This window comes from Mobula birostris, chromosome 10 (assembly GCF_030028105.1).
Source record: "Mobula birostris isolate sMobBir1 chromosome 10, sMobBir1.hap1, whole genome shotgun sequence".
NCBI lineage: Eukaryota > Metazoa > Chordata > Chondrichthyes > Myliobatiformes > Myliobatidae > Mobula > Mobula birostris.
The window spans coordinates 109,553,625-109,578,511 of record NC_092379.1 but is presented as its reverse complement, the minus strand read 5'-3'; the positions used below and the strand labels follow the sequence as shown (position 1 = coordinate 109,578,511).

The window sequence follows — 24,887 nt, the reverse complement described above, 5'->3', positions numbered from 1 at the left end:
CTTACCAACATGTATTCCATTGCCACATTTTTGCCCATTCTCCTAATCTGTCTAAGCCCTTCTGTAGCCCCTCTGTCCTCAAAACTGCCTGCTCCCCCACCTATCTTTGTATCATCCACGAGCCTTGCAACAAAGCCATCAATTCCATCATCCAAGTCATTGAATATAACATAAAAGAAGCTGTCCCAAGCAGACTCCTGTGGAACACCACTAGTCACTGGCAGTCAACCAGAAAAGGCTCTGTTTGTTGCCACTCTTTGCCTCCAGTCAATCAGTCACTACCTTATCTATGCTAGTATCTTTCCTGTAATACCATGGGTTCTTAACTTGTATGCAACCTCGTGTAGCTGCTTGTCATAGGCCTTCTGAAATTCGAAGTACATGACATCAACTGATTCTTCTTTGTCTATCCTGCTTGTTATATCTTAACATAATTCCAACAGATTCGTCTCTTGAAGAAACCATGCTGACTATGACCTACTTTGTCATGTGCCTCCAGATACCCCTAAACCACATCCTTAATCAATTCCAACATCTTCCCAACCATTGAGGTCAGACTAATTGGCCTATAATTTGCTTTCTTCTGCCTCTCTCCCTTCTTGAAGAGTGGAGTGGCATTTGCAATTTTCCTGCCTTCCGGAACCATTCCAGAATCTAGTGATTCTTGAAGAAATTGTGGAGAATTACTAATTCCTCCACAATTTCTTCAGCCATCTCTGTCATAACCCTGGGGTGTACACCATTTGGTGCAGGTGACTTACCTACCTTCAAACCTTCCAGTTTTTCAAGAAATTTCTCCCTAATAATACAGTTCTGACCCCTGACACTCTAGAACTCCAACCATACTGCTAGTGTCTTACACAGTGAAAACTGATGCGGAATACTTATTCAGTTGTCCTTCATTTCCTTATGGAGTACTATATCTCTAGTATTGTTTTCCAACAGTCTAAATCCACTCTTGCCTCTCTTTTTACACTGTGTATCTGAAGTAACTTTTGGTATCCTCTTTAATGTTATTGGTTGGCTTACTTTCATATTCCATCTTTACCACCTTAATGACATTTTTAGTTGCCTTCTGTTGGTATTTACAAGCTTCCTCATCCTCTAATTTTTCCTCCATTATATGCCCTCTTTTTGGCTTTTATGTTGGCTTTGACTTCCCTTGTTAGCCATGGCTGTGTCACCTTGCCTTTAGAATACTACTTCCTTTTTGGGATGTTTATATCCTGTGCCTTCCGAAGTGCTTCCAGAAATTACGGGCATTGCTGCTCGGCTGTCATTCCTGCCAGTGTTCTTTTCCAATTAATTTTGGCCAACTCTTCTCCATTCCTCTGTAATTCCCTTTATTCTACTGTAATACTGATACATCTGACTTTAGCTTCGCCTTCTCAGTTTCCAGAGTGAATGCGATCATATTGTGATCACTAGGCCCTAAGGATTCTTTTACCTTCAGCTCTTGAGTCAATTCTGGTTCATTGTACAACACCCAATCCAGAATAGCTGGTCTGCAAGTGGGCACAACCATGAGCATCTCCTAAGAACGCCACCTCATAAGCATTCTAGAAATATCCCCTCTTGGGATCCAGCACAAACCTGATTTTCCCAGTTTACCTGCATATTGAAATCCCCCCCACAGCTATGGTAACATTGCCCTTTTGGCATGCATTTTCTGTCTCCCTTTTGTAACTTGTAGTCCACATCCTTACTTTTTGGGGGGCTGTATATAACTCCCAATATGGTATTTTTACACTTACAGTTCCTTGGCTCTATCCACAACAGTTCAATACCTTCCAATCCTACGTCACCTCTTTCTAATTATTTGATTTCATTGTTTTACCAACAGAGCCACACCACCCCTTCTGTCTACCTGCCTGTCTTTTGTGGCAATGTGCATTCTTGGACATTAAGCATCTAGCTATACCTTTCAGCCATGATTCAATGCTGCCTACTTGCCAATCTGTAACTGTGCTACATCTACCTTGTTCTTATACTGCGTGCATTCAGATATAACACCATCAGTCCTGTATTCATCCTTTTTGATTTTGTCTGCCTTTTACATTACAACTCATACTGTTGACTGCAGTTTTGCCCTATCATCAGCCTCTCCTCACTAGGAGTACAGATTTCCTTTGTTTGTAAACCTACTACCTCATCCTTGGCACTATCACTCCAGTTCCCATCCCCCTGCCAAATTAGTTTAAACCCTCCCAAACAACTCTAGGAAACCTGCCCACGAGGAGATTGGACCCCCTCCGACTCGGGTGTAACCAATCCCTTCGTATAGGTCATACCTTCCCCAGAAGAGATGCCAATGTTCCATAAATCTGAACTCCTGCCTCCTGCACCAGTTCCTCAGCCAGACGTTCACCTGCCAAATCATCCTATTCTTCCCCTCACTGCACGTGGCACAGGCAGCAATCCAGAGATTATTACCATGGTCCAGATCTATGCCCCTCATGATTTTCCACACCTCTATAAAATATCCTCTCCTGCGTCTATGCTCCATTGGGGAAAAGAAGTCCCAACCTGCTCACTCTCTCTCCATAACTTAGTCCCTCAAGACTTGGTATCCTCATAAATCTCCTCTGCACTTATTCCAGCTTAATGGCATCTTTCCAATATCAGGGTGGCTGACACTGAATGTAATAGTCAGTACCCTTTACTAGACAGGAAGCCTAGAGGTGCATGGCTAGGCTTTTAAAGCATAATATATGACCAAGCTCCACTCTTGGCCTTACCTGGCACTAATGTAAACCTCCCTCTTCCTACCAAACCCCACCCCACACATGCCTATCTTCTCATTCTTTCACTTTGTTCCAAACTCCCAATTACTCTTTCTCGCTGGGATTAGAGTTCTCCCACATAAGAGGAAACCAGCAATTCATTTGTTTAGGGAGAACCTTGAAACTTTTTATTTTCCTTTTTAGATTTGAAACTAAAGCTTTTGTTAATCCTTTGTTTTGGGATGCCTCACATAGTTGTCTAGCCTGGAATTTAGTGTTGAACCTGGGAGCAGATTAATTCCAGTGGGTCAGCTGAAAAAGGATGGAATAAGTTATTTAAAATTGTTGGATGAAGAATGGGGACTTTTAAGGAGTTGTTAGCTCAAAACACTCTCATTCTTTCAAGGTTGACACCCAAGATTGGATTCCCATGGAGTGAAATCAGAAACATTTCATTTAATGACAAAAAGTTTATCATCAAACCAATTGATAAGAAAGCACCAGTAAGTACTTGTATACGGATTGTTCCACAATTCTGTCATAAAAATGAATTTGAATGGGGAAGACCTCTGCCTTAGTTGATCTTTGCCTAAATACCAATCCTACCATCTCTTCGCAGCATGTAGTCTGTATCCTGGCCTCTACCACTCTATTCCAGTAGTCCAGATGCAGCCTGACCAGAGCATTTTATGGCTTACTGTGTCTGCTGAGGATATGAGCATTTTTGATTTGGTAATGCAATCCCAGTACTTGGCATTCTTAACAATGGATGGGAACTTTTGTTCCAAATCAGTCAGCATGGTGGTGATGTGTGTTAGTGTACTTTACAATGAACATGATTACATGTCCCAATGAACTTGAATCTAGTTGTGACTAGGATTCAAACTTCAAGCATGCAAACTGCACTTAAATAATTTGCTTCAGAAGCTGATGGGTTTTTTTTTTTGGATCCTACATCAGGATTTACCCTGCTGCATGTGAATTTAACTGTATTAGTGTACTGTCAAATGGACATTAATCAGTGCTACCATTTACCCAGCCTTCTCTATCATGAATTTGGTGCAATCATCTTTGAATTCCCAATCATCTTTGATTTCCCAATCTTCCCCACCCATGAAACCTCTGGCAATTTAAGCTTGACTGCATCCATAAATCCATTGTTCAACTGTGCAAGTTTCTCCAGTCTGTGCTGAATACAGAGCACCTTCAACAAAAGTCTTGGGCTTGTCTTTATACTAGTTTGCTAACTGAAGAGTCCCTTGAAGAGCAATAAATAAAACTTGTGGATAGGTGGCAGAAGAGAAAATGTTGACGATTTGTGTTATGATGTGGTTACCTTTGCATGTTGCTGCCTGTAGAATGGACCTGTTCTTTAATAGAGACAGTTTTAATATTAAATGTGTCAAGCCAGGTTCTCTTTCTGACTTCCATAGGATTTTGTATTCTATGCTCCTCGTCTCCGTATTAATAAGCGCATTTTGGCACTGTGTATGGGGAACCATGAACTGTATATGCGCAGGCGTAAGCCTGATACAATTGAAGTCCAGCAGATGAAGGCCCAGGCTAGAGAAGAGAAGCACCAGAAACAGCTGGAAAGGTAAGGAGTATCTTGGTATTTAATGAAAATTTATGGCTTTTGACTTGCGGACTTGGTGAAATGATCTGTAATGGCCATAAGGCCCTTGAGACAGTTCCTGCTAAGGCATTCCTGTGGGTTTATATCTACATCCTTTATCATGCATCAGAGCATGATCTTTGTTGCTAGTCACAGTGAAGGCTCTAGACCAAAAATGCCACCTGTTCGTTTCCTTCCACAGATGCTGACCAGCCAAATTCTTCCAGCAGTTTCCTTGATTTTCACCAATGCTAATATTGAAGAAGTGATTTCCAGTTGTGTTGTTTTTTTTGTGGTCTCTAGGGCACAGCTGGAAAATGAGAGAAAGAAAAGAGAGCAAGCAGAGAAGGACAAAGAAAATATTGAACGGGAGAAGGAGGAATTGATGGAAAGGCTGAAACAGATTGAAGAGCAGACTCAAAAAGCTCAAAGAGGTAATACTGGGAGACAGGACTGATGTTTGTGAGAAGCATATTTAGATACCTCACTGAATTTCAGTATGAGGCTCCTGTGAAACAACTGGGGTTTCTTAGAATTTATTTTAAAACTAGTCTAGGCCAATGCAACATGGTACGCTATGCCTATACATGAATACTATTAGGCCTCCATTGCTTCAGCATAACTGAAATAACAATTTCTTCCACATAATATTGAACAACATAACAGAATAATCACAATTGAATTCTTTATTCAGCTGAGTTAAGTATGATGGGTTAATACAATGTTATAGAAGAAGAGTTACTGTTGAATTTCTTTTGTAGCAAGTAATTGGCCACGAGGGTTTCTACTGTCTGCTATTTAGTACCAAAAAATTAGTGAAACCAGCAGAAGTTGTGGTAAGCTGAAGTCATCAGAGACCTTGTCCTTTTCAGATAAATCTCTTGCCCTCCCTGCAACTTATGGTTGTTTTCTTCTCAGTTCTGCAAAGGGTCTTTCGCCTCCTCCCCCACAGATCTGGCCTGACCCAAGTATTTTCTGTTTTTATATTAATTTTCATTTTAGTGACTTAAGTGGAATACTGGTAGATTTGTACCTTTTATTTTTTTTTTTTTTTAAGTGAGCAGGAGCTGGAAAGGTTACCAGTTGCCTTTAGGGTTACGGAGGAGGAGCTTGAATTTTTAAAACAGGCTCATGAAGTGGCCTCACAATAAGATTTGCTCGTCTGCAATTTGCATTATCATGACTGACCAATTGAGAGACTGAGAAGGATAAAATCCATCTAATATATGGAGCAATAACTAGAAATGGCTCTTTTGTTCTTTCAAGCATTTAGTGTGCCTAGAAAGTGTAGCACGGTAAATAATCTCCATAGTCTCTACCTGCTGTGCATAAGTTATGATGCATGATGCAGCAATTCTAACACAAGAGTAATTTGCTTCCTTCCAGAACTGGAAGAACAAACTCGCAAAGCACTGGAGCTTGAACAAGAGAGGAAATCTGCCCAGGAGGAGGCAGAACGACTGGAACAAGAGCGCAGGACTGCAGAGGAGACCAAACAGGCTTTGATTGAGCAATCCAAAAACCAGCTGAAAAATCAGGAACAACTGGTAGGTGGCTTTTTGTATCAAAATAATTTTGCATTCTATGGTTATTTTAGGTATAGTATTGAGGAATTTCAGCCCAATGGTTGAAGGGCTGTGAGTTGTACGCGCCATTTACTTTGCCATATTTCAAATTAAATTTTTCTACAATGTAGGATTAGATTAGCGAAAAGGCCTACAACTTTTTTTTTTTTTTTTGAAAGTACATTTAAGGAGCCCTATCTGACAATCCAAATTGCCATGATGTGTAGTTTAGCACTAGTCTTCAAAAGAATAGTGGATCTTCTGAATTTTCATGTAGCGTACATGAGTCATTCTTTAGTCTCTATGTAATTGGGTACACTAGTTTTCTGTTGTGTTCTTGATGACTTTGCTCCCCAGTTTCAATAAGCTGGCCATCGCCAATAGATTACTGTTGTTATGAATATCAATTTTGTGCACACTTGTTCATGGCTCGATATCTCCTCTTGGTTATATTGCAGCATATCCAAATAGTGGGGAAAGAATTGCATACCAAAGCTGAAGTTATTTTACTGGTTCATAGCAGTGTTCTTATGTGAAAATGGAGAAAAGTACAAGGGATTTTGAAAGAAAAATTTGCTCCTCAACACTAGTGTGATGTTTTTTTTCACTGAATTGCTCACTCCAAGCAAAGCTGAAACTGTGTTAAACATTGCTATGTAGTTTCCCAATTATCTGTTGGCTGTGGTTACGGCTTTTCTTTTAATGAAGTATGGGATAATAGTTAAGTCCTTTGCATGACTTTACTCCTGGATAGAAACAAGTGGAAGAAAAGTAACATTCAACATTACCTTCTAGGCTGCTGAGCTGTCAGAGCTCACTTCCAAAATAAATCTGTTGGAGGAAACAAAGAAAAAGAAAGAGGACGAGGCTTCCGAGTGGCAGCAGAAGGTAAGACTTTGTAATGTCCCAGTTATTTGATAGAGCATTCCTCTCCTAAATGATAACTGGATTCATATCTCCATCATCTAAATCATGTGCTCAAGTACTATAGTTCTTGATGAATGCGAGTGCCAGATGCCATCAGATTGTTGACAACATCACTGAATAATTTAACACTTTTGCCATCTGTACACATTGCCTACTTTCCAGCAGGTAGTTTTTTTCCCCTCACTCATGGAATTTTGAAAAAAATTAGTTTTTCCATTGCAGGCTTTGACGTGAGTAATTTCATTATTGGCCACTTCATTGCTTATCATGGCTAGAAATGTAATTTGCTAACAAAACAAAATTTAAAATGAGAATTTTTAAAACAAGTATTTAAGAATTAACACCAGTTTTGAGTTGTTTAGCTTTCTGTCCATTAATGTAGATCATGTTCTTTGTTTTTAACATGTGTGTGTGTCTCCTTTGCAGTTTTCTTGCCTGTCACAGGTGGCAAAAATGCCCAGAGCAGTTGGGGGTGTTACCTTGTTTGAAGGAGTGGTGGGCGGGGGGACGGGAGGAAAGATTCTCTGTTCTGCTCATAATTTTGCACAACTACTAAAAATTTACTTTTGTGATCTGTGGTGCTTCTTCTTTTGGTTGCCCAAATGGTCTATTTTGTAATGCAGCTTTATCAAGGTGTGATAAAATGGGTTCATTTCACCATTGCATTGAGCACTCCACTTTGACATACAGTCGAGTCCCACTTACTAGCCTTTGTCCAGATAATCTATGTTTGTCTTAAAAACTAAAATGGTGTGAGAATGCTTGCTTACACCACCACGCTGGACTTCAGATTCCAGTCACCCTCTGGGTAGAAAGTCTCCAAGTTTATTGTCATCTACCTGCACGTGTGTACAACCAAGCAAAACAATGTTCCTCCTGACCACAGTGCACACCCATACAACATGTATTACACGCAACACATAAATCAAAATATTATACTATAAATAATAAAATGCACATGGTAAAGCGTAGCACAGGTAAACAGCTCGCTGTCCTAGTGACGAGACGGTGGTGGGAAGGTTCGTTAGTCTCTCAGCCTGAGGGAAGAAACTGTTACCTAGTCTGGCAGTCCTTGCCCTGTTGATTCTGCGTCTTCTTCCTGATGGTAGTGCGTCAAAGAGTTTGTGGTAGAGATCCTCAACAATGCTTTGGGTCCTTTGTCTGCTAATAGGTGGCATCCATTAGTCTCGCGAGACCATGGATCTGTGCCTGGAAAGTCTTCTCCAGGGCACAGGCCTGGGCAAGGTTTTATGGAAGACGGGCAATTGCCCAAGCTGCAAGTCTCCCCTCTCCACGACACCGATGTTGTTCAAGGGAAGGACAAGGGCCAATACAGCTTGGCACCAGTGTCGTTGCAGGAGTTGCCAGAACGAGGTTGGAGGCAACATCAGACTGCCTTAGGGACTCCAGCTCCAGATTTGTCCTCAGGGTTTACTCCCAAATCCTTTCCCATGAGTGGGTGTGGCCACAAGGCAGTGGAGGTTTGAAATCAGTTTTCCCTCTCTAAGATGGACTGCTTTCCCAGGCTGATGAGCTCCATCTACCCGAAATGCTACACTCCCAGTAGAAGTCACAAATAGGATTGAGGGGGACCCCAGTGATCCCCTCGACGGTTTTTACTGTCCTCAGTAGGGTTTTATGATCTGATGCCTTGCAGCTTCTGTACCTCCATCCCCCTGTGGCACCTTTAAAGTCTGTATAGCGAAAGAACACCTGTTCTTTGGTGTTCTCTAGGTCTCTGCCATTCATTGTTTCTACTGTTCTTAGGATCATGTTCTTATCAGGAATCAAAGATCCAGATGGAAGGCCCATTTTAACTACTGCTGCACCAGTTTAGAGTGGAACCTCGTGCTGGACAAAGTTGCTCGCTTTCAAATAAGATATTAAGTCAAGACCCCATTCTGAGTCTTGAGATTATAAAAGATTGTATCGTTTCACAAGATGTGCAGTAAATGTACTGCCAGTGTTCTGGTCAGTATTTGCACATAATTTAAGATTAGAACGGAAGTTCAAAGTGTTTTTATAATCAAAGTGCATCTCTGTCACAATCTACTACCCTAAGATTAATTTTCTTGTAGGCATTCACAGTAGAACAAGGAAATACAACAGAATCAATGAAAACTACATACAGAAATACTGACAATCAATGTGCTAAAGACAAACTATGCAAATAAAAAACAAATAAAGAAAAAATAAATGGTACTGAGAACATGAATCTCTCCGGCCATCCATCCCATAGAATGATGATGGTTCCTCTCATTCAGTTAGTGGGGTTTATACCCCACTCAGAAAGGAACAGCGTGTGCGTGAATGGATTTTAGGTCAGTAGGGGGTTGCACTGGTCTAGTCCCACCCTCTCGACATCCCATCCCGGATCCAGCGGCACGGTGGGGTCCAAGACGGCTGGGGGAAGTTCTGTTGCAGTGAATGGCCAGACCAAGCTTCGATGCAAGGGATGCCCTTTCTGCGCTTCACCGCTCGTGTTTGCTTGATGGCTGTTGACCCTACGAGAGGGTTCATCCACCCTTTGACAGGTCTTGTTTTTCGTCCTGCAGGGTGTCTAGCCACCCTCCTCACCAGGCAAGCCTGGTGGGGGAGCTGGTTCAGTCGCCAACCACCCGACCATGCGACAGGTAGTACTGGGTTACATGTACCAATAGCACTCAGACCAGTGACGTGAGAACATGAATATAGAGTCCTTGGAAATTAATCCATAGGTTGTGGAATAAGTTCATTGTTGAGTGAGGTTGGTGCAGGAGCCTGTTGGTTGAAGGATAATAACTGTTCCTGAAACGCGTGGGACCTTGGGCTCCTGTACACCCTTTCTCATGACAGCAGTGAGAAGAGAGCATGGCCTGGATGGTGGGGGCCTTGATGGATGCTGCTGCTTTAATTTTGTTTTGTGGCACTGCTCTTCATAGATGTGCTCAGTGGTGGGGAGGGATTTTCCTGTGAGGAACGACCTTTTGCAGGGATTTCTGTTCTTGAGCATTGGCGTTTCCATACCAGGTCATGATACAACCAGTCGGAATACTCCACCGTTCATCTGTGGCAGTACAGCACAGGTACTCGCCCTCCAGCCCCTGCAGTCTGCATGAATGCAATGCCAAGTAATTCTAAGTGTAGCAGCAGGAAAATTGATCCCAAATCAAAACAAGACAATTGCTACCAGCCTGCAATCTCAGATAGACTTGTTATTCTTGCGTGACTTGCCCTCAGCTCCAATGAAATGACTGTTTCAAAGAGTCGATTCCTGTATTAACATTTAGCAAACATACAATTTTGAAGCTTTTTTTAAAATTTTATTTTTTAGATTATGAGAACACTCAGTCCTCTTTTTATTGTCATTTAGAAATGCATACATGTTTTAAGAAATAATACAATGTTTCTCTGGAGTGATATCACAGAAAACAGGTCAAGCCAAAGACTAACACTGACAGAACCACATAATTATAACATATAGTTATAGCAGTGCAAAGCAATACCATAATTTGATGAAGAACAAACCATGGGCATGGAAAATAAAGTCTTAAAAGTCCCCGAGTCGATCGACTCCCGAGTCCCCGATAGCAGGCGGCAAAAGGGAGAAACTCCCTGCCATAAACCTCCAGGCACCATCAACTGCCGATGCCTTGGAAGCAGCCGACATTGAGTCCATCCGTCCGAAAACTTCAAGCTTCCAACCAGCCCCTCCGATACAGCCTCCTGAGTGCCATCCTCTGCGGAGCGCCTTTGACCTCGCCCCGGCCGCTGAAACACGCAATTCCAAGGATTTTGGGGCCTTCTGCTGCGGAGATTCCGGTTACCACACAGTGGCAGCGAAGTGGGCACTTCAGAAGTTTTCCAGATGTTCCTCCATACTCTCACGTCCATCTCCATCAAATGAGAATTGTGCACGGTCCCCTACTTGACAGGTAACAGACATCACCACCGAAGTGGCCACACGTGCTGCCATCTTCTCCTCTACTTTTTCAGTGGTCAGCAAAGATATGACCACCACGGCCAAGCTACAAACTGCCATGAAATAAGCAAGAATAGGGAACTTATTCCCTTCACTTTTACCACACCCCTATCAATGTGACTAGTCACCTAATGTGCATAATAAACTCACAGCACAATACGTAGCTCCTACATTGTCTCTTCTGCCTGAACAGGATCCACAGCCGTCTATTCCCTGTGTCTATTCCCATGTAAAGAGGCTCTTAAATGTCATTATTGCATCTGCTTTCATTACCACCCCTAGCATCCTGTTCCAGACATCTACCAACATGTGTATTTAAAAACATTATCATATTGCCCTCTCTATCTTTTGAATGCATGCCCTCAAGTATTTGACACTTCTACCCCAGGGGAAATTTTTAAAACTGTTTATCCTGTCTAGGCCTTTCATAATTTTATAAACATATTATACCATGCTGATTATCTGATCGCATTGCTGTTTGTGGGATTTTTTTTTTAAAACACTTATTGGTTATTGAATATCCTCCACCACAACAGTAATTACTACTTTGACTGTAAAGTTCAGGGGCATTCAAAAAAAGCCCAGAGGTTGGATAAATGCAGTCTGTTGCTGGGCCCAGTTCTGGATGGTTTGAGGTGCCACGGTAGCACAGAAGGCAGCACATTATTACAGCTCGGGAGGGAAGGAATTGGAATTCAGAGTTAAATCCCAGCATCCTCGACGGGGGGGGGGGGGGGGGTGCGCACTTGAGGACCCGGAGAAAATCCACGCATTCTGCTGGGAGCATGTACATTCTTTGCGCAGTCCAAAGATGCACCTTTGGGTTAATTGGTCATTGTAAATTGTCCCATGGTCATGTGGAGGCTGTCAGGAGTTGCTGCGTGGTGTGGGAGGAAGTGCCTATTCCTGTCTGTATCTCCAAATAAAATAATGTTTTAGTACTGCATTCATTGGCACATTCAATATCTTGCATTAAGAAGCATTTGAACACTAACTTTAATGTTCTTTTATGTATCTGGGTCACTTAGCTTGGAAATGCGAGAGTTAAATTGAAAAATGCAGAAGTAAGTCATTGCTGCTGTGCATGACCTTGCACGTCAGAATTAAGAAACCTGGGAAATCTGAAAGGAAACCAATCTTCACTTCACAGGGAATCGCAGATTTTTTTTCTTTTACCGTCCACTCTTTCCATTTACTGCCATGCATTCCCAACAAATTTAACTTACGTTGGCAAATATTGCGGTGAGCATTGGCTCCTGTGATACTTCTGCGTCTGTAACTGGCTCCAGGTTAGTTAGTGATGGCAAACTGAGCCACTTGGTTTCTGTTTTAGTCTGGAGGCCATCAGCAGTGTGTTATTTTGGTTTGATTCCCATAGGGTAGTCAGCAATTTGGTTCATCAGGAGGGATACTGGACTATTTGTAATCGGGTAATTCTGTCCAGATTGGTATTGTTAAATCTGTTGGATGGATTTTAAGTAGAATCTCAGAAGGTTATATCTTCTGTTACCAAACAGAATCCAAAACAGTTGTGATGCAACCACTATGTGCCATGTGCACTATTTCTCAGAAAACTTGTGTATGAAACTTTCATGTTTATTTCAATGTAGATGAAATTTATGGTTATGTGGCTGTAATTGTAATAACTTGTTGGCTGGCAGGCTGCCCAAGCACAGAAAGATCTGGAAAAGACCAAAGAGGAGCTTAAAGTAGCTACAGCAACCCCTCCCATTCTGCAAGCTGAAGATGAGCGCGCAGACGAGCATGATGAGAATAACGCTGAGGCGAGTGCTGAGCTCAGCTCAGAAGGGACCGTTCAGGATCGCAGTGAGGAGGAGCGACTGACCGAGGCAGAGAAGAACCTCCGTGTTCAGAAGCAGCTGCAGGTAACCGTGCTTTCTCAGCTCAGCCTGACCTATTGATACGATGTGGTTAGCTTCACTCCCCTTATTTATTTTTCAATAGGCTGCCTGGAAATTTGAATGACAAACCTAAAGTTAGCTTGTAAGTCTCCCACCAGCCGGCTCTCAAGTTGTGTATTATGCACAAGACAGTGAGGTAGGGGGACAATGTGTAGACCTTGTAGCAGCACTATGGGCGTGTAGATTCAGATAAATTGCACCATACTGTAAATTATACAGACAAAATCAAGATATTGGTGGTGTTTATATAAAAAAGAGCAATCAGACTGGTAGTGCAAGAGGTGGTCCATTGTGCTCCATTCCTGAGATAGGATTAGTGTTGTGAAGGTTTTGTTCAAGAACCTGATAGTTATAAGGAACTACTGTTCCTGAATACCTGGTGGTGTGGGGCTATAGGCATCTGTACTTGCTGCCTAATATTAGCTTGAAAGAAGAAGGCGTGGCCCAGTTAGTGGGATCCCTGTGATCCCTTTTAATTTCAGGCATGTGTGAAACCGTCAATTACTACTGATTTAAGGGGTGTCATGATTTTTTTTATGTACCTAAAAGAAGGTAATTCCATTGCAGTCAAATGACTGATGACAGAGGCTGGGCTCTGGTGGTGGGATACCAGAGGCATACTTGGGTCCTCTGCTATGGTCTGGGAGGGGAAGTGGTAAGGAATAACGAGGACCTTGTCAAAGGAGGTGGAGTGAGGTATGGGGAAGGAGGATGAGCATTCCCTACTCCCTGGGATAGGGAAAGACAATGTACCTCGGATTGTGGGGCTGAGAAATAGGTGCTGATCAGGTAAATAGTGGCAAAGGATTGGCGATTGAATAGTTGTAAATCCCGGGTGGTTGGTGGGTTAACAACTGGCATTTGGCTCATTGGAAGTGTTACAGTAAAAGGGTGATGCAAAAAACCTGGAAGTGGAGTTTGTCTTTCATTCTAAAATAGGAAAAGGGCATTTCAACAGTGTGCTGCTCTGCAAGGTCGGTATTGAACGAGAACTCTTGTTTTGATCTTGTGTGGGAAGGTTGTACGGTCTAGCATGGAGAGGATATTTTCTTTACATATTCACTTAGTGGTCAGCTCTACTGATTTCAGTGCCTACACTACCCTATTCAAACCAGAAAACCTTGCTTCCCATTAAGTGAAGGGTTAGGGGAGAACAAAGAAGGGTATGGTTAATGAAAGTGAGATAGATGCATTTTGAAATAATCATTCAAAAATGATTAACATTTGGGACATGGTATTTGAAGTCAGTGATTTGAGTCCTTCGGCATTGTACTGTCTTGATAGCACCTTAGAGTATTTTTAGTAAATTAGCACTTGAGAAGCAAATTCTACTGACTGTATATGGTTAATTGAGTTACCATCGCCTTACTGTCAGCTTGAACCAGTCCAGCCATGGTCTGACCTTTCATTAACAAGCATTTTTTCACCCACTAAAACACCACTCACTGGATTTTTTTGTTTCTCACGCTATTCTGTGTAAACTCTTGAGACCTGTGCATGAAAATCCCAGGAGATCAGCAGTTCCTAAGATGCTCAAACCACCCTATCTGGCACTAACAATCATTCCATGATCAAAATTACTTGGATCACATTTCTTCCCCATTCTGATGTTCACTCTGAACAACAATTAAAAACATGTCTGCATGCTTTTATGCATCGAGTTGCTGCGACATGATTGTCTGATTAGATATTTGCATTAACGAGCAGTTGTACCTAACCAAGTGGCCACTGAGTATATATTTTGGAAGTTAACAGGAAGCATTTAATAATGGCTGATGAATTTTTTTTTTTCCTTGAAGGCGTTAACTTCTGAGCTAGCCCAGGCACGGGATGAGACCAAAAAGACACGGAATGATGTGTTACACGCAGAAAACTTGAAGGCAGGACGAGACAAGTACAAAACTCTGAGGCAGATTCGACAAGGCAACACCAAGCAGCGGATAGATGAATTTGAATCCATGTAAAATCTCATTTCCTGTGACCTGCAAAGTCACTATAAGGGAATGAATTTGGTTTCATTAGGAGTTACCGAGAAACCCTTACTTTTCTATTTAATATACAGCTTATGCAAATTGGCAATAGAGATGTATTAAATTGTTCCTGTGTAGCACAAAACATTGTCTTTGATTATGAGTTTGGAAAATTGTTTATTCTATTTGTGATTACACCAGCCAGATTTCTATAAAAGCCATGCTCTGTTCGTCTGTTTTTGTAAACCAACTGTTATTTTGTGCTTGAGCTAAAATTAATATTTTGAGCCACAGTGTCCATATTCTGAACTGTATATTTAATTAAACTACTTTAAAACAGTTCCAATTAGGTATGAAGTTGATTCAAACATTTCCTGTCACAAAGTTGGGAGCTGTGAAAAGGATGGATTTGAAATTGATCCTTTTCTTTTGTCATCACGTTTGTGGCTGGTTTTCATTTTTATTTTGTGTTGTCTGAATATTCTAATCCTTAACTAGATTATACTCTGGCAGAGATCATTCATAAGTGGAAGTGTAGCTCCATTCATGTAAAACCACCTAATGACTACATGAATGGTTGTCTATATTTGCGATATTTATCTTGTGTAATTCCCCTTGAGGTATTGTACATGCACATATTTTGGCTAAATGCTGTGTGGCTTTTAAAGGAATCTGTATAGAATTCAGCTGTGTAAACTTGTTCTGCACTAAAATTTTAAACTTGTAAAAACATTTGCTAAATTTGTAGGAGTCCGTATTTGTAACGCTGTGGTACCTGGAGGTGCTACCACTCAAGTGCAATGCCACTTTGTTAATAGGAAGAGTTAATTTGGGGAAAAAATTAATTGAGCTGTAATTTACAATCTGCTAACTTATGGATTCCAAGGTGTGTATCAGGGTTTAACATACCATTTGCTGCAAGTAAAATCTTTGAAGTTGTATATTGAAGTATTATAAAGGCATAAAATTCTGAGCTTTCTATTCCTAATTGAAAATTTATTGCTAAGAGCTACCATTTTGGTGCTGATTTGTTATTCTTTTTTATTTTATACGTAGAAGTGCCAAAAGTCTTTTCAGTGTTACAATACATGTGCTTGCAGCCAAGATCATTCCTTGTGTTATTGGTTACTTTTTTTTCCTAAATAGTGTTACGTACTTGATGTAGTTACTTTGGAATAACTATGCAAAGTAGGAAAAGAGATTTTACTCTGTAACTGGTTTATTGGTTTGCAACCATGAAACCTTTGTATTTTACAGGATAATTATAAGAATATGCAGTATTACGTTAAGGAGCCAACTGTTCATTTAGAATCCAGTGTTGATTTTTGTTTTGGATTATATAGCAATGACTTTGTAAAGTAGGCAATGCCATTTGGTAAATATTAACAGGGCTCTTCAGCTCATTGACAAAAGCTGCTTAATCTCCTTCAGTGATCTGAATTTTCTGTACATTGAAAATTGGCCAGTGTAAATTTTATTTCTGAATTATGCTTCCTATTTAACAATTATCAAAGGGATCTCGGTAACAAACTATATGGTTTTGGGGAGCTTGTATCAATTTGTCCTTTCTGCGCTAATAAATTTTCACATTTTCTGCACAGTTTTTATTTTATTTTTTCTCTTTTGATCTTAAATATTGTTAATGGAGCTTAGATTTGATCCAAAAAGGAATTTGTATTGCGTGGGGGGGGGGGGGAGATTTGTGCTAATATTGACACATTCTGATAATTTCAAGGAGTGATAACGTGCAAAACAATACTACCTTTGGTATATTAAATGAAATAAATGTCTCCCAGAGGAGTTGGGACATGGGGATGCCCAGGAATCTTTGGGATCCCCAGTTTTTCAAAATTCTATTTGGTACATTGTGATGTTTTTTTATTAGCTTTATCTAAACTCTGTATCCACAATCACCTTGGATTAAAAAGATGGGTATAATTCCTTATTTGTAGTGCAGTAGGTGGTGAGTAGGGAATGCTATTTACACTCTAATCTGCCTTCCCTCACCTGTGTTTAAGATCATCATTGTCTTTAACAAAGTACAATCATGTCAGGTAGCCAACAGGATCTTTCTACAGCAAAGTTCATGCATCTTGAGTAATTTGACCTTGGAGCAAAGTCAAGTTAATTTGAAACTGGAAATCGATAGGTAGAAATGCAGTTTATAACTTCCTGAAATACATGATTTAATCAGTGATGCCTACAGAATGTCTATTTTGCTGTGTTAAGCAACCACACTTCATTCTTCCTGCTGCCTGGGTAATCAATGGGGTCATGTTAGGATTCAGTATGCATTTTCCTCCCTATCAACCTCTTGCAGTTTGGCACAGTTCCCTTCACAGAAGTGTATCAAAAATCTTTTTGAAAGATAGACCTAAATAGCATCAAAGAATGGCCAGTTGTATGCTTCACTTAAACTAGTTCAATTGAATGGCTTGGCTTGTAGAATCCTTTACACTGGGTGCCTAGAATGGAACTAAGTTGACATGCCCTCTTAAATTAGCTTTTGAGGATGATCTGGACTCGTAATATTTGAGGAAGCTTCAGCTGTATTTGTTTCACAGTAGAATGGAGCAGAACAGCCCATGACTTGCATGTAAGGGTATTGTTTTAAAAGGGTATCTGACATGAACAGAGTTAAATATTTTATGAAGAATGTTGCAAAACCTCTTGCATATTTCTAGAGTGGCTTCCTGGACTAATTTTGCAGAATTGCTGTTTCCCCAGTGAGGGTTCTACCGCAGTGGTGTATCATCATTTGAGCCTTTTCCCTGTTTAGTAGTTGCTGGGACAAAGTCCCAGATCATAGGCGCTTTCTGCAGCAGACTCAATGGATTGGACAATGACTTGCAGTGCACAAAGGACTGTTGTTGTAGTGGTGGTGGTTTGGCAGATGCTGGAAGTCTTGAGCAATGCACAAAGTGCTGGATGCACTCAGCTGGTCAGGCAGCACTCATGGCGGGAACGAAACAGGTCATTTCAGGCAGAGGCCCTCATCCAATCCTGATGCAAAAACAAAAGTGCACTTACTCCATTGTTGTTATTGGGTGATTACTTGGCAGACGAATATCCAGACATACATGGGTTATTTTTCATCTAATTGTTCCTGTTTTCCTGTAGCACTTTCAATTTAATGTTCTTAAAGTGTGGAGTAAAACTTGGTTTGCTACTGCTGCCTTGTGGTAGAAGGTGAAATTGTAGATCAGTTTTCACTACTGCTGAATAAATGTGATGGCTACTTTAATCATCTTGAGGCTGAATTATCTGTTGGGGACACAATGGTTAAAACAATTCTATGGAATTCCAACATGTAATGTTTGAAATATTTGACAGCCAGTGATCTTTCAGAAGCAGTTATCATTCTTTGTCCTGGAATGAAACATTAATTTTCTTGGTGTTAAACCCTCCTTCAATGCTATCATGTTTACAATTTAGGCTAAATATTTATCTTTAAGTTTGGATGGCCATTTGTAAGATAAATATATTCAATTGTTGCCTGGTGCCAATGCTGTTCATTAGGCTTTCTTCCCTTGCTTACAACCATCAAAATCCTGCTGTCTCACTCCCGCCCCCACCGGCCCCCCCAGCAGTTTCCTCAGAGTCACAAAGGCTGTCAAGCTAGAGGACAGCCCTTTCTGCATGCGCAGGATTTCTGCCTGGAATGGGCACTAGCTGCCTTGCCTTAATACACAGCGGTTCTGATGCCTAGTATATGACCTCTCAAAATAGGGCAGCAACTCAGAAGATGTTGGGCTGCAGTGTTTCAGCAGTAGGCTACTCAGTGCTCTTCTGATAATCACTGGAGACCATAGTAAATAAATAGGCACACTGTTTTCTACACATTCTCTTGGGCAGGGTTCCTAACCTGGGATCCATTAACCCTTCAGTTAATGGTATGGGTCTATGGCATTTTTAAAAAAAAAAAAAAAAAAAAAAAAAAAATTGGAAACCCCTGCTCTGGGGGTGTGGGGGAAGAGGAGTGAAACCATCCAGCTCTGGCATTCCTGTTGAACCCTTTCTTTCTAAATACTCTACCTATCAACCAACACAACATCCTAATTCAAAGCAGCGCACACACTATTCTGAAGGAACTCTGTGGGTCGGGCAGCATCTATGGAAATGAATAGATAGGTGATGCTTTGAAAAGGAAGGAGGAAGACACCAGAGTTTAAAAAGGTGGGGAGAAGGGAAGGATGCTTGTTAAAGGTGATGAGTGAAGCCCAGTGGGTGGGAAAGGTAAAGGGCTGGAGAAGAAGGAATCTGTTAGGAGAGTGGACTATAGGAGGAGGGGATCTGGGGCAAGTGATAAGAAGAGGTGAAAGTGTGGAATCGATGAAGATGGGAAGGGGAGGGAATTTTTTTTTAACGGAAAGAGAAATTGATATGCCATGGAATATAAGGTGTTGCTCCTCCACCCTGAGAGTGGCCTCACCTCGGCACAAGAGGAAGCCGTGGACTGGCATGTTGGAATGGGAATTGGAATTATAATGTTTAGCCATCAGGAAGTTCCACTTTTGGCAGATGGAGTGGAGGCACTTGGTGAAGCTATCCCCCAGTTTGACAGATTTCACCTGTAGAGGAGGCTGCATCGGAAGCACAGGTGCAATAGATGACCCCAGCAGATAATGCAGGTGAAGTGTTTCCACGTCTGGAAATACTGTTTAGATTCCTAAATAGAGATGAGGGAGGAAGTGAATGGGCAGGTGTAGCACTTGGGTTGCTTGCAGGGATGTACCAGGAGGGAGATTAGTGGGGAGGGACGAATAGATGAGGGAATTGTAGAGGGAGTGACCCTTGCAGAAAGCAGTGGGGGTGGGGAGAGATTCTCCAACTTCTGGTAATTCCCTCCCCCTGCCTTCCTCTATCCCTATTTCACTCTGCCCCCTCCCCAAGCTGCCTATCACCTCCCTCATAGTTCCACCTCCTTCTACTACCCATTGTGTTTTCCCCTATTCCTTCTTCACCTTTCCTGCCTATCACTTCCCTGCCTCTCCTCCCCCACCCCTTTATCTTTCCCCTTACTGGTTTTTCACCTGGAACCTACCAGCCTTCTCCTTCCCACCCTCCCCCCACCTTCTTTATAGGGCCTCTGCCCCTTCCCTCTACAGTCCTGACGAAGGGTTCCAGCCCGAAACGTTGTCTCATCGTTTCCACGGATGCTGCCCGACCTGCTGAGTTCCTCCAGCGTGTTGTGAGTGTTGCTTTGATCCCAGCATCTGCAGATTATTTTGTGTAAAGATATGTTTAGGGTTAGGATCCCTTTCCTTTGGAGATGGCGGAGGTTGTGGAGGATGATGTATTGGGTGCAGTGGCTCATGGGATGGTAGATAAGAACATTATTCAAAACTTTCCAACAACCTCTGTGGGCTGAATTGGAGCTTGGATATGGATAAAATCTGGAAAATCCATATTCGGCATGGCATTTATATAATGGAATTTTATGTCCTCAAGATGATCCAGTGAAAAGGCGCATGATGACAAAGTCTGCTAGATCCAACTTCTCTGTCTTCATGTTTAATGACATATCAAGTGTAAAAGGTGATTTATGACAAGCCGTAACTGGATCATTGGAGCAAAAGGAGCCTCAACCAATTAATGGCCATGTTTTTGGTGTCTACTATATGAGGAGTAGCATACTTTTACACAAGCATCTTCTCATATCTGAGATCTTGTGTGCATGTGTTTGGTGAGTTGATTGATAATAGGGGTGACAAAAAGCACCATTACTGGTATCAGTGCATTGGATTAGGAAGGAGAAAATGAGTTAATAGTTTGCCATTGTCCCCTAGTGGTAAGGCTGTGTTTTGATGTGAGGACTAGTTGAGCTCAGTTCTGGGATTGGGGTGGGATGCTACTCCATGCCTGAAAGCCTGCTGATTCTCCTCTTCAAGATTGCGTGAGAAGAGCCTTGAGAACAGCGGATGAGTCTAGGAGGGTTGCTGCATCTCAGTGCTCTAACTCATCTGCGCCTTCAGGAAAGTACAGAGAAAGAAAAACAAAAGCAGTGCACATAGTTACCGTGGTGGACAGAATGTTCTCTCTCAACTGTTTCCTTTTGCTTCTTATGCAATATGTCACATTTATCCACTCTTAAGAATAATGTTAGAAAAAAAGTGTTTCTTTTAAATTCAATTTTAAATTGGTTACTCCCAAAACAGGAAATGATACAATGATGCTTCCCCTAGGCATATTTCTACGTTAGAAAAACAAAGTGGCATCTTTCTCAAGGGGACTTGCCTTAGATTTAAAAAAAAAATTAAAATCAACTCAAGAATCTCAATGATGCAAAAGAACATTGATCTAGGTATAGAGACAAAAATCTCAAACATAGAGAGGTTTTGTTTGAATAAAGTCGTAAAATAACAACCGGTTTATTTCTGGTTAAATAAAACAGGAAGCAGAGAATTTATGTTAAACTCTTACAGTACCTTAGTTGGGCCACACCATCTATTTCAACAGTTCAAGCCTAAAATGAACAATATCACATTACAGGAAATGTTATTATTGAGAGTATATCATCAAGAAAGACTGAACAGGCAGAGACAATTCCCCTGGGGAAATGAAAAATGGAGTTGAGATAGACGTCTAGGTTGTCAGGGCTAACTTCGAAACAAATTGCACTTCAATTGTCTGAAACCATAAGTCATAAATATTACTTGGTTGCTGATAAAAGCCAATAGGAATTCAGCAAAAAGAATCATGCGTATTTGCAGCTTGAATGGATGCTATTTAACCTGTGAGCCGCTTCCAATTCCATGCAAGGGAATTCATTGACCTCTGCCCATAAGCCAAATACTCTTATCTTTATACAAAAATTGCTGGTGAACGCAGCAGGCCAGGCGGCATCTCTAGGAAGAGATGCAGTTGACGTTTCAGGCCGAGACCCTTCGTCAGGACTAACTGAAGGAAGAGTGAGTAAGGGATTTGAAAGTTGGAGGGGGAGGGGGAGATCCAAAATGATAGGAGAAGACAGGAGGGGGAGGGATGGAGCCAAGAGCTGGACAGGTGATTGGCAAAAGGGGATACGAGAGGATCATGGGACAGGAGGTCCGGGAAGAAAGACAAGTGGGGGGGGGGACCCAGAGGGTGGGCAAGAGGTATATTCAGAGGGAGAAAAAGGAGAGTGAGAGAAAGAATGTGTGTATAAAAATAAGTCACAGATGGGGTACGAGGGGGAGGTGGGGCATTAGCGGAAGTTAGAGAAGTCGATGTTCGTGCCATCAGGTTGGACGCTACCCAGACGGAATATAAGGTGTTGTTCCTCCAACCTGAGTGTGGCTTCATCTTTACAGTAGAGGAGGCCGTGGATAGACATGTCAGAATGGGAATGGGATGTGGAATTAAAATGTGTGGTCACTGGGAGATCCTGCTTTCTCTGGCGGACAGAGCGTAGGTGTTCAGCAAAGCGGTCTCCCAGTCTGCGTCGGGTCTGCTGCCTGGCCTGCTGCGTTCACCAGCAACTTTTATGTGTGTTGCTTGAATTTCCAGCATCTGCAGAATTCCTGTTGTTTGTACTCTTATCTTTCAAGTTTTGTACAGCATGTTCTTGCAGCCCCCCCATCAAATTATCCTCTCTTCAACACATCAAGAAATTATTTGGGTAGGTGACTAACAACTTGTTCAGAGAGGTTTTAAGGAAGATCTTAACAGAACTGCAGAGATATCAAAATAGCTGTAAAAGATGATGAAAGGTTTTGCAGATCAGGCCCTTTCTTTTAAGTAGTGAAAATTGTTCTAACTAGGCTTTTTTTCTTGAAAATATCTGAGCTCATGCCAAATATTTCAAAGGGAAATCTTGGACTTGTCACCAGATACCTGTCACCCTCCTGCCACTTGCCAGCTCTGTTACAGCTGTACCATCCTCCGTTCTGCATGCAGCATGTCACATTCATCACTCAGATATCAATTTTCATCCATTTGTTTTTGTAAGTGGTACATATTAGAAAGCTTCTCCTGTTAGGCACAAACTCAGCAAAATGGGTCCTGCGGACTTCAGTAGTTCGGTACCCTGACTGGAGGGTCGGAGTAAACTGTATTGAATATTGTCATTTCTAAACCTTTAGTTCAAGTTCCCTCCAGGTAACTGAGGAATCATTTTGAGGCACCACGGTAGCACAATATTTAGCATGATGCTGTTACAGCCGGTGGTGTCAGAACTCAGAATTCCCCTTGTGCATGTGGGTTTCCTCTGGGTGCTCTGGTTTCCTCCCACAGTCCAAAGACGTACCAGGTAGTAGGCAAATTGGTCATTGTAAATTGCCGTGTGATCCAGCTAGGGTTAAATAGGTGGGTTGCTGGGTGCTGTGGCTCATTGGGCCTGGTCCACACTGTACCCCTGACTAAAAAGAAATAAATAAAAATGTGGGGAGCCTGATGTCCACATGTTGGATTCTGTGGTGTATCACCATCTTGTGGGGAGCATGAATGGGTTGCCAAGCAACACAAAACATAGTCGCATTACAGCAATCAGAATACTGACTTCATTGTCTCAATAAATGTGTATGAAAGTGCTTGTATCATTGAATCCTCTAAAACTAGAGGTTAGATTTTCCAGTGATAAATTTGAAAAGAATTGTTGCAGCCTCAGTTTTCTGGGCTCCGAAATGGCTGACAAGGCTCATGTGTAATTCACAGTCTCTGCCACAGGAGGGACAGAAGGTGCTTGATTGTCATCTTCAAAGTTTTCGGATGACTCTGCCATAGTTGGGTGCATCAGCAAGGGAGATGAGGCTGAGTACTGGGCTACGGTAGGAAACTTTGTCACATGGTGTGACAGAATTATCTGCAGCTTAATATGAAAAAGACTAAGAAGCTGGTGGTAGACCTGAGGAGAGCTAAGGTACCGGTGACCCCTGTTTCCATCCAGGGGGTCAGTGTGGACATGGTGGAGGATTACAAATACCTGGGGATACAAATTGACAATCAACTGGAATGGTCAAAGAACACTGAGGCTGTCTACAAGAAGGGACAGAGCTGTCTCTATTTCCTGAGGAGACTGAGGTCCCTTAACATCTGCCAGACGATGCTGAGGATGTTCTACGAGTCTGTGGTGGCCAGTGCTATCATGTTTGCTGTAGTGTGCTGGAGCAGCAGGCTGAGGGTAGCAGACACCAACAGAATCAACAGACTCATTCGTAAGGCCAGTGATGTTGTGGGGATGGAACTGGACTTTCTCATGGTGGTGTCTGAAAAGAGGATGCTGTCCAAGTTGCATGCCATCTTGGTCAATGTCTCCCATCCACTACATAATGTACTGGTTGGGCACAGGAGTACATTCAGCCAGAGACTCATTCCTCCGAGATGCAACACACAGCGTCATAGGAAGTCATTCCTGCCTGTGGCCATCAAACTTTACAACTCCTCCCTCGGAGGGTCAGATACCCTGAGCCAATAGGCTGGTCCTGGACTTACTTCATAATTTACTGGCATAATTTACATATTACTATTTAACTATTTATGGTTCTATTACTATTTATTATTTATGGTGCAACTGTAACGAAAACCAATATCCCCCGGGATCAATAAAGTATGACTATGACTATCTCTCCAGCTACTTCCTTCAGAACCCGAGGGTGCATTCTATCAGGTCCAGGATATTTATCCAGCCTCAGACCATTAAGCTTCCTGAGCACCTTCTCAGTCATAGTTTCCACTGCACAAACTTCACTTCCCTGACACTCTTGAATGCCCAGTATACTGCAGATGTCTTCCACTGTGAAGACTAAGGCAAAATACACATTCAGTTACGCTGTCATCTCTGCATCTCTCATTACAATATATCTAGCATCATTTTGTATTGGTCCGATATTTACCCTTGACTCTCTTTTATCCTTTATATACTTAAAAAAGCTTTTAGTATCTTCTTTGATATTAGCCACCAGCTTCCTCTCAGTTCATCTTTTCCTTCCGAATGACCTTCTTAGTTTCCTTCTGCAAGTTTTTAAAAGCTCCCCAATCCTCTATCTTCCCACTAGCTCTGGCTTTCTTATATGCCCTCTCGTTTGCTTTTACTTTGGCTCTGACTTCACTTGTCAGCCATAGTAGGGTCCTTCTTCCCTTTGAAACTTTCCTCTTATTTGGAATATATCTGTCTTATTACCTGTCTCAATATTGCGAAAAGCAAATTTCCTGCGTTTTCCCTTTCAACATTGAATAGATGTTGCACACCAATTACATAAACTTAGCAGAGTGGATTTTAAAATCC

At 41.8% G+C, this 24,887-nt stretch overlaps 1 protein-coding gene across 1 annotated transcript in view; it reads left to right on the top strand.

Moving 5' to 3' along the window:
• Positions 1-16,283, top strand: part of msna (moesin a) — an 83,842-nt gene extending 67,559 nt beyond the window's left edge. The window contains exons 7-13 of the mRNA XM_072270816.1: positions 3,130-3,226; positions 4,157-4,320; positions 4,642-4,772; positions 5,725-5,885; positions 6,699-6,791; positions 12,453-12,677; positions 14,513-16,283. Of these exons, the coding sequence (XP_072126917.1) occupies positions 3,130-3,226; positions 4,157-4,320; positions 4,642-4,772; positions 5,725-5,885; positions 6,699-6,791; positions 12,453-12,677; positions 14,513-14,677 (1,036 nt within the window). The 3' untranslated portion in view covers positions 14,678-16,283. The remainder of the gene's footprint in view (positions 1-3,129; positions 3,227-4,156; positions 4,321-4,641; positions 4,773-5,724; positions 5,886-6,698; positions 6,792-12,452; positions 12,678-14,512) is intronic.
• Positions 16,284-24,887: the final 8,604 nt, after the last annotated feature.